This window comes from Coturnix japonica, unplaced genomic scaffold, assembly GCF_001577835.2.
Source record: "Coturnix japonica isolate 7356 unplaced genomic scaffold, Coturnix japonica 2.1 chrUnrandom741, whole genome shotgun sequence".
NCBI lineage: Eukaryota > Metazoa > Chordata > Aves > Galliformes > Phasianidae > Coturnix > Coturnix japonica.
Window position 1 is genome coordinate 5,667 of NW_015440102.1, and position 10,913 is coordinate 16,579.

The window sequence follows — 10,913 nt, forward strand, 5'->3', positions numbered from 1 at the left end:
TGGATGGGGGGGTAAGTTTGTGTTGGGGGGGCACTTCTATGGGGTCTCCTAACGCCCCCCCCCCCTTTGTGCCCCATAGACACCATCTATGATGAGGACGAGGTGCTGCTGGCGCTGGCGGAGCAGCTGGGAACGTTCACTGCCCTCGTGGGGGGGCCAGAGTTCGTCCATTGTCTGCTGGTATGGAGACCCCCCCCATATTAAACCACCCCCCCCCATATTGAAACCCCCCCCTATATTGGAACCCCCCCCCCCTCATATTGAAACCCCCATTCAGGTCCTTGTTGTTGCCATTGAAGGGGGTTTGGGGTTATAATGGGGGGTGGGGGGTGCTGAGAGCCCTATGGGGGTGTTGGGGTTAATTTGGGGGGGGGGGGGTCTGGACCCACCTAAAGGACCCCCCCCCCCTTGTTTAAAGCCCCCTTTATGTGGGTCAGGACCCACCTAAAGGACTCCCCCTTGGATGGGTTGGGGGCTTCAGGACCCACTTAAAGGGCCCCCCCTTGTTTAAAGCCCCCTTTATGTGGGTCAGGACCCACCTGAAGGTCTCCCATTCGTGATGGGGGGGTCAGGACCCACCTAAAGGACCCCCCCCTTGTTTAAAACCCTCTATATGTGGGTCAGAACCCACCTAAAGGACCCCCCCCTGGTTCCAAGCCCCCCATATAGGGGTCAGGACCCACTTGATGGGCTTCTATTGAGGGTGATGGGGGGGTCAGGACCCACCTAAAGGATCCCCCCTATATGGGTTGGGGGCTTCAGAACCCACCTTATGGGCCCCCACTTGTTCTAAGCCCCCCATATAGGGGTCAGGACCCACCTAAAGGACCCCCCCATTGTTCTAAGTTCCATATATAGGGGTCAGGACCCACCTGATGGGCTCCCATTGATTGTAGGGGGCTCAAGACCCAACTAACGCCCCCCCCCCCTTGTTCCAAGCCCCCCATATAGGGGTCAGGACCCACCTAAAGGACCCCCCCTCTTGTTCCAAGCCCCCTATATAGGGGTCAGGACCCACCTAAAGGACCCCCCCTTGTTCAAAGCCTCCCCTTTATGTGGGTCAGGACCCATCTGAATGTCTCCCATTGATTGTAGGGGGGTCAGGACCCACCTAAAGGACCCCCCCCTTGTTCTAAGTCCCCTATATGTGGGTCAGGACCCACTTGATGACTCCCTGTTTGTTTCAAGCCCCCTATATGGGGGTCAGGACCCACCTAAAGGACCCCCCCTTGTTCTAAGTCCCTTATATGTGGGTCAGGACCCACTTAAAGGACCCCCCCTTGTTCTAAGTCCCTTATATGTGGGTCAGGACCCACCTGATGAGCCCCCCTTGTTTAAAGCCCCCCTTGGGTGGGTATGGGGGGGGGTCAAGACCCACTTAAAGGACCCCCCCTTGTTCAGAGCCCCCTGTATGTGGGTCAGGACCCACCTGAATGTCTCCCATTGATTGTAGGGGGACTTGAAGGTCTCCCATTGATTGTAGGGGGGCTCAGGACCCAACTAACGCCCCCCCCCCCCTTTATTCTTTGTCCCCAGCCCCCCCTGGAGATGCCTGGCCACGGTGGAGGAGACGGTGGTGATGAATAAAGCCGTGGAGTCACTACGTTTGCTGTGTCCCATGAACATTCACCCGCCGACCTGGAGGGACATTTCGTGCCCCTGGTCAAAAGGCTGGCGGGGGGGGATTGGTTTCACGTCCCGCACTCGGCATGTGGGCTATTTCAGGGTGGTCTGCTACCCCAGGGTCTCCAGCCCCGTTCAAGGCCGAGCTCAGGCAGTGAGTGGCCAATATGGGGTCAATACGTGGCCATTGGGGGCCATATTGGGGTCTATGGGGTCATTGGGGGCCATATTGGGCCATTTATTGGGTCTTTTAAGGGGCCAATATTGGGACCTTGGTGGCCATATTGCGTTCTATATTGGGTCTTTGGGGCCATATTGGGGTCTTTTGGGGGCCATGGTGGTCAATATGAGGCCTTTGGGGGATGTATTAGGGGTCTTTTGGTGGCCATATTGGGGCTTTGGGGATGTATTGGGGTCTTTGGGGTCATTGGAGGCCATTTGGGTTTTGGGGGCCATATTGGGTCTTTGTGGGTGCCATTATTGGGGCCTTTGGGGGGCCATATTTGGTCATTGGGGGTCTTTGGTGGCCATATGGGCCTTTTGGGTGGTCATTTTGGGGGACTATGGGGGCCATATTGGGGCCTTTGGGTGGCCATTTATTGGGACTTTTGGTGGCCATATTTGGGCCATATTGGGGTCTTTTGGTGGCCATATTTAGGCGTCTATTGGAGGGCATTTGGGCAATATTATTGGGGTCTATGGGCCTATTGGGGTTCTTTGGGTGGCCATATTGGGGTCTATTGGAGGCCATTATTGGCGGTCTTATGGGCGGCCATATTGGGGTCTATGGTGGCCATATTGGGGTCTTTGGGGGCCATTATTGGGGTCTTGGTGCCCATATTGGGGTCTATTGGGGCCAATTGGGTTCTTTGGGGCCATTGGGGTCTTTATGGGGGCCATATTGGGGTTTATGGGGCCATATTGGGGTCTTTGGGGGCCATTTGGGGGTCTATGGCTGGCCATATTGGGGGTCTATGGGGCCATATTGGGGTCTTTGGGGGCCATATTGGGGTCTATGGGGCCATATTGGGGTCTATGGGCCATTATTGGGCGTCCTTTGGGCGGCCATTATTTGGGGTCTTATTGGGGCCATATTGGTGGTCTATGGGCCATATTGGGGTCTTTGTGATCTCATGGCGGGGGGGATTGGTTCACGTCCCGCACCTCGGCATGTGGGCTATTCAGTGTCTGCTACCCCAAGGTCTCCAGCCCCGTCAAGGCCGAGCTCAGGCAGTGAGTGGCCAATACGGGGTCTATGGGGGCTGTATGGGGTTATGGGGCTGTATTGGGGCGGTCTTTCGTGGGTCTTTGATGGCGCATATTGGGTCTTTGGGTCCCATATTGCGGGGTCTTTGGGGCCATATTGGCGGTCTTATGGGGTCTTATTTGGGGTCTATGGGGCCATAATTTGGTCTTTGGGGCCATATTGGGGTCTATGGGGGCCATATGTTTGGGGTCATTGGGGTCTTTGCGGGCCAGATTGGTCTTATTTGGGGGCCTATTGGGGTCTTTTTGGGGACCATATGGGGTCTATGGGGCCATATTGGGGTCTTATGGGGCCATATTGGGGTCTATGGGTGGCTCATATTGCGGTCTATTGGGGCCATATTGGGTCTATGGGGGCCATATTGGGTTCTATGGGGGGCCTAATATTGGGGTCTTTGGGGGTATATTGGTGGCCATTTTGGGGTCGTTTGGGTCTTGGGGGCCAGATTTGGGGGTTCTATTATGGGGCCATATTTGGGCTTTGGGCCATATTGGCGGTTATGGGGCCATATTGGGAGAAATTCGCTCCATCCCGGGGGCCAATGATTGTCCCCGGACCTAAATGGGAGTACCAGTATATGGAAAGGTTCTTTGTCCACTTAGGGGGCTCCAATATCCGGGTCTATGCGGACTGTATTGGCGGTTCTTTTAGGGGCTCATGACTTGGGGCGCGCTGATTGGAGCGTCTTTGGTGGCCAAAATATTCGGCCCGGGGCAGCCTCTGGGCCTATATATGGGGTTCTTTTGGGTGCCATATTAGGCGGTCCATATGGGGGCGCATATTGGGTCTTTGGGCGCTCTGGGGAGCTGTATATGGGGGTCATTTGGGGTTCTTTGGGGGCCATATTGGGCCTATTGGGGTCTTTGTGGGGCCATATTGCAGCCATATTAGGGGTCTTGGGGGCCATTTTGGTGGTCTTTGGGGCCATTATTGTGGCCTTTGTGGTCATTATTGGGGTCTCTGGTGGCCACATTGGTGGCCATATTGGGCTATTTGGGGTCTTTGGGGGCCATATTGGGGTCTTTGGGGGCCATTGGTGGTCAATACGTGGCCTTTGGGGGCCATATTGGGGTCTTTGGGGGCCATATTGGGGTCATTGGGGGCCATATTGGGGCCCCTTTGGGGGTCATGGGGGCCATATTGGGTCTATGGGGCCATATTGGGGTTCTCTGGTGGCCATTATTGGTGGCCATATTAGGGCCTATGTTGAGGGTTCTGTTGGGTGCCATATTGGGTTTTGGGGGCCATGTTGGTGGCATATTGGCCTTTGGGGGCTGTTTGCCAGATGCGAATGGTGCGCATACTGGGAGCATATTTATTATGCAGGCCACTATTATAGGGGTACTATGAGAGACACTTATTCTGGTGGTCATCGCGGCGGCCATCACCTACTTGGATGTCTTTGATAGCCCCGAGGGAAGCGCATTGTAATTGGCGTCTCTATGAGATACAGGGCACAAGTATTGGCAGCGAGCCATCAAATATTAGGGGCACCATACTATGGAAGGCTCTATGGGTCATTATTGGGGTCTGTATGCGGATGGTCTCACTATTGGAAGTCCTTTTGGGGGCCATATTGGGGTTATATGGGGCCATATTGTGGCCTCTTCTGGGCGGCCATTACTTGGGGGTCTATATCTTGGCGCATAAATTGGCCGGTCTTTGGGGGGCCATATTGGGCCTATATTGGGGTCTTTTGGGGCCATATTGGGGTCTTTGGGGGCCATATTTGGGATTTGGGTGGCCATGTATTGGGCCTTTTGGGGCTTCACTTGAGCCGAGTCATTTGTGGTGATAACTCTCAACGAGGCAACAGTACTTCAGGTCTTATGCAAGGGGCCATAATTTGGGGCCGTCTATGGGGGTCTATACTTGGACCAATCATTTGTGTGCGCTCGCTTTCTAGGGGCACCATTACTAGGGTCAACTACAACTTATAGGCACACTACTTGCGTCTTTTGAGGAATCTTCTGTTGCGTCACGTATCGCTGATGCTCCATCATTGGGCGCGTCTTCGTCGATCCCAGCATTATCTCAGGGCCCACTCTAATAGTCACCGCTGCGCGTTCTTTGTGGTCCTGGATCACTAAACCAATAGGACCAATATAGGGTCTCTGGTATGGGCTCCATATTTCAGGCGCCCGACTCACTCTCGGACTAGTAGGCACGCGCTTTTACGCTGGTCTATGCTCCGTTCCTAATGGACCTAATGTACCGGGATCTTTCAAGCGTGTCCGGTCCAGATAATGAGGAAACACTATGTACTCTGGGTTTATTTACTACCCCCCCTATAGGTACTTCCTCAAACCTGTGACTCGACGACACACCCGTATGTGGTGGCACAACCGCCAATTAGACCCACGGCTCCATGAACCCTTATCTAGGACCATGATGACGCGGAAGTCTTTAAGTCTAATCTTGGCCTAGGTTACATTAACTATAAGCCACAAAACCAATCACAGAGAATCAATATGAGATGGCGCTCACAAACTATAGGCGGCCCTCAAACTATAGAACCATCCTATTAACCCCCATCATTACGAAGTCTCACTATACTCTATCCGCCACCTAGTGCTACACCTGAAACGAAAAACACACCATAGATATGCAGCAACTCTCAAAACACAAACTGCGACATACGCTAACTCAAAAACCACGCTACACAACTGGGCCTGACATCAAACTGGGCTAAAACGAAGGTCGGACAACAGCTGGCTAGGAAACGCCCTGAGAAACGACCACTAAAACAGTCGACTGGGGGTAGAATAACATCCACTCATTGATTTCTCCAACTTGGGTCGTGGAAATATGATGCATGGTTATATGGATTAATTTAGGTTTATGGGGATTATAGGGTTAATAAGCTGGTCAATGGGATGGGCTGGAGCAGCCGCATCCAAAGGAGAAGAATCCATTCCCTGATTGTTCTCCATATCCTGGGGCCTCGGATAATGCGCGCAAAAGTTACATGATTGGTAAGCGAATTATATAGTGCGCCAGATCCCTATCTAATAGTGGGTCTCATATGGGGTGTACTATGGGGTTATAGGGGTTAATATGGGTTTATGATGGGGCTAGTAATGGTGGTTCATATGGGATGGAGCACGTCAATGGGGGAGATCGATCCCCATGTTCTCCAAGCCTGGATCCCGGTCGATCGATGAGCAGGTTATAGAGGACAGGATCTATAGGTTATATGAGCCTTATGAACTAGGGTTATGACGGCATATCGGAGAGCACCCTGGGATCATATGGCCTCTTGATGGGAATGCCGCGCATGGAGAGTCAAGGGGTGAGATCATCCTCATGTTCTCGCAACCCTGGCGTCCGATGCAAACAGCTTATAGGGATTATTATGGGGTTAAATGGGTTATATGGGGTTATTATGGGGGATTAATAGGGTCTAATAGGGTCATATGGGATGGATTGGATCATATGGTATGGGATGGAGCACGGTCAAGGGCGGAGTCATCCCCATGTTCTCCAAACCTGTGCGTCGTATGAGCAGGTATATGGGGGATTAATTAGGGTTGTTATGGTGTATATGGGGGTTATTATGGGGTATATATGGGTTATTGGCGTTAATGGGATCATATGGGATGGTATGTGAGCACGTCAAGGGGATGAGTCTATCCCATGTTCATCCAAACCTGGCTCGGTACTGGACAGTGTTATAGGTTAATAGGGTTTATATGGTTATTCATGGGGTTATATGGGATGGGATGAGAGCACGTCAAGGGGGTAGATTCATTCCATGTTTCCAACCTGGGCATCGGAATGAAAAACAGGTATATGGGGTTATAGGGATATTATTGGGGTTATTGGGGTTCATTATGGGTTATATTTGGGTTATTATGGGGTCATATGTGGATGGGATGGAGCACGTCAAGGGGCGAGATCATCCCCATGTTCTCCACCTGGGCAATCGGTATGAACAGGTTATATGGGGTTATATGGGGTATTATGGGCGTTATATGGGTTATATGGGGTTATATGGGGTTATATGGGGTTATATGGGGTTATATGGGATGGGATGGAGCACGTCAAGGGGGAGATCATCCCCATGTTCTCCCAACCTGGCATCGGATAATACGGTTATATGGGTATTTAATAGGGTTTATATTGGGGTTTATGGGGGTTATATTGGGATGGGGAGTTGGAGCACGTCAAGGGGAGATTCATCCCCATGTTTCTCCAACTGGGCATTTCGGTATGAACAGGTTATAGGGGATTTAATAGGTGTTATATGGGTTATTGGGGTTATATGGGATGGGATGGAGCAACGTCAAGGGGAGATTCATCCCCATGTTCTCCAACTGGCCTCGGCATGAACATGGTTATAGGGGATTATAGGGTTATATGGGGTTATATGGGGTTATATGCGAGATGGATGGAGCACGTCAAGGGGGGAGATCTCATTCCATGTTCTCCAACCTGGCATCGGATGAACAGGTATATGGGGTTATAGGGGATATATGGGGTTATATGGGGTCATATGGGGTTATATGGGGTTATATGGGGTCATATGGGATGGGATGGGAGCACGTCAAGGGGAGTTCATCCCATGTTTCCAACCTGGCATCGGGATTGAACAGGTTATTATGGGTTATATGGGGTTATATGGGTTATATGGATTTATGGGGTTAGTATGGGGTTATATGGGGTTATATGGCGGTTAATAGGGGATATATGGGGTATATATGGGTTATATGGTTTCATATGCGGATGGGATGGGATATTATGGGGATTGGGTGGAGCACGTTCAAGGGGTGAGAGTCATCCCATGTTCTCCAACCTGGCGATCGGAATTTGAAGCAGGTTATTATGGTGTTATATGGGTTCATATGGGGTTATATGGGTTATATTGGTGTTATAGGGATGGAGATGGAGCACTGTCAAGTGGGGGAGATCATCCCCATTGTTCTCAACCTGGACGTCAGATGAACAGGTTATTAGGGATTATATGGGTTATATTGGGATTAATTGGGTTTATACGGCGGTTATTATGGGATGGGATGGAGCACGTCAAGGGGGAGATCATCCCATGTTCTCCAACCTGGCCATCGTGCCCGCGATGAACAGGTATTCTCCATGCGGTCTAATTATGGGCGTCCTGCTTTATATGGTTCCACGCCCATATACTTACCATTCTATGGGGTTATATGGGTTAGTGATAGCCACGCGTCCATATATGGGAGGTTAGTACTATAGGTTTAGTTTATGGCACGGTGTAGTCATTGGGCCAAGCAGAGTATGGTGGTCTGATATTGACTGAGTTACTAATGTGGCTTAGTAGGCAGCGCCCCTTGCCGCTCTACTAATGGGCGTTAATATGGCTTCCTTCATATGGGGCATCATTATTGGCGCGTTCTCCGACCTAAATGGGTTATATGGCAACTCACCCGACGCTGCATCCTAATCGTGCAGCAATGTACTTATGTAGGATCTCGCTAAACTAATGGATCTAGATATGGAGTGGTTGCCTATAGGGGTATGTATGGGGTTATCATCGGTCTCTTATGGGGTTATATGGGTCTATATGGGATTGGCGATGGAGCACTTTCAAGGGGAGATCATTCCCCATGTCTCCAACCTGTGACTCGGCGCGACGACCCAACGCTTGACACAGGGTTTATAGGAGAGCAAAATCCGCCACGCCACCCACCAATATAATAGGGTATGATAGCTGGGGTTAATTAGTCAGGATCAAGGTACTATATTAAAAAAAATATGGGTTGATATGAAGTAATTATGGGATGGCTGATGGGATCATATTGGGTGGGACTAAACGTATTTCTTAAAGGAGTACATCCACCGCATGTTCTCCAACTTGGCCCATCGGCAAACAACACTGACTAATAGTCCCGATGAGACAGGTTGATTTAGGGGATTAATAGGGTTAATGGGGTTTATATGGGTTATTTATTGGCGGTTAATAGGGTTATATGGGTTTATAGCGGGCGTTTATTATGTTGGTTATATGTGTGTTATATGGGTTATATGGGTTTTATATGGGATGGGATGGCAGAACGTTTCAAGGGGGAGATCATCCCTCATTGTTCTTCCAACCTGGGCATCAGATGAGCCAAGATATACTGGGTTATATGGGGTTATATTGGGTTATTATGGGGATATGGGGATATATGGGGTTTATATTGGGTGTTATTGGGGGGATATGGGTTATATGGGGTTATTGTGGTTATAGTGGGGTTATATTTGGCGGTTAATTACTGGTGGTTATGGGGGATATATGGGGTTATATGGGGTTATATGGGATGGGATGGAGCACGTCAAGGGGGAGATTCATTCCCCATTGTTCTCCAACCTCTGGATCGGCATCGAATGAACAGGTTATAGGGGATTAATATGGGTTATACTGGGGTTATATGGGTTATATGGTTATATGGGTTAATGGGGTTATATGGGGTTTATATGGGATGGGATGGAGCACGTCAAGGGGGAGATCATCCCCATGTTCTCCAACCTTTTGGCACCTTTGCTGTGCAGTGGAAGGCCTGTGTGAACATCCCCCATATTCCCCCCGCATATCCCCCCATATTACCCCATATCCCCCATATAACCCAATATATAAACCCCATATTAACCCCATATTTTCCCCCATATTAACCCCTATTAACCCCATATAACCGCGGTTATCCCCCCAATTACCCCCCCATATTTCCCATATATCCCCCTCGTTTACCCCCATGTAACCCCATTATAACCCCATTATAACCCCCATTAATAACCCCCATATCCCCCATTTATCCCCCCATATAAACCCCATATAACCCATATAACCCCATATCCCCCATTATCCCCCCATATATCCACCATATTTACCCCATATAAACCCCATAACCCCTATCCCCTCTCAGGACTCCGTCCGCCTGCTGGCCGTTGAGGCCTGTGTGAACATTGCCCAGCTGTTACCCCAGGACGACCTGGAGTCGCTGGTGATGCCGACGCTGCGTCAGGCGGGCCGAGGACAAATTTCGTGGCGCGGTGCGGTACATTGGTGGCCGATAAATTCTACTGAGGTGAGGGCTATAAATAAACACATAGAGCCCCATAGACACTCATTAGAACCCATAAGAACCCCATAGAACCCATATGCGGTACATTGGTTGGCCGTTTAAGTTCACTGAGGTGGGGGGATCATAAGAACCCATAGAACCCATAGCAGCCCATAGAACCCATAGAGGCCCATAGAAATCCATAGAAAACCCCATAGAACACCATAATACCCCATAGTACCCATAGAACCCATAGAACACCATTATTACCCATAGACCCCCATAGGAAACCCACTAGAACACCCATTATACCCCAGTAGACCCATAGAAACCCATAGAACACCATGTATACCCCATTTAGAACCCATAGAAAAACCCATAGAAACACCATTTATACCCATACGAACCCATATGCGGTAACATGGTGGCTTGATTAAATACTACTGAGGCTGGGTGCCATAAGAAAACCCCATATAACCCCATATACCCCATAGATAACCCCATAGTAACCCCATAGAACACCATAGAGCCCCATAGAGCCCCATTAGAAACCCATAGAACACCATTATACCCCATAGAAAACCCATATGAACCCATATGCGTACATGGTTGGCTGCATAAATTTCACTGAGGTGAGGGCATAGAACAACATATGAAAACCATAGGCCCCATAGATATAACCATAGAGCCTAGAAACCCATAGAGCCCATAGAACCCCATTAGAACCCCATAGAACCCTATGAACCCTATAGAACCACATTATAACCCCATAGAACCCCATAGAACACCAGTAGAACCCCATAAGAACCCCATAGAACCCATTAGAACCCATAGAATTGCCATAGAAACACATTAGAACCCCATTAGAACCCCATTAGTAATACACATAGAGCCCGCATAGTTAACCCCTAGAGACCCATAGAAACACATAGTAGCCCCATATGAACCCCATAGAGGACCCATAGAACCCCAGTAGAAACCCATGATTGCATAATGGATACATTATA

The 10,913-nt window shown here is 49.9% G+C and overlaps 1 protein-coding gene across 1 annotated transcript in view; it reads left to right on the plus strand.

Moving 5' to 3' along the window:
- The window catches only part of LOC107307645 (serine/threonine-protein phosphatase 2A 65 kDa regulatory subunit A alpha isoform-like), a gene marked incomplete at its 3' end in the record, with an annotated part of 34,085 nt that overhangs the window by 3,159 nt on the left and 20,013 nt on the right, over positions 1–10,913 (plus strand). The window contains 5 exon segments of the mRNA XM_032441907.1: positions 80–180; positions 1,537–1,551; positions 1,553–1,606; positions 1,609–1,688; positions 2,773–2,856. Coding sequence (XP_032297798.1) covers positions 80–180; positions 1,537–1,551; positions 1,553–1,606; positions 1,609–1,688; positions 2,773–2,856 — 334 coding nt within the window.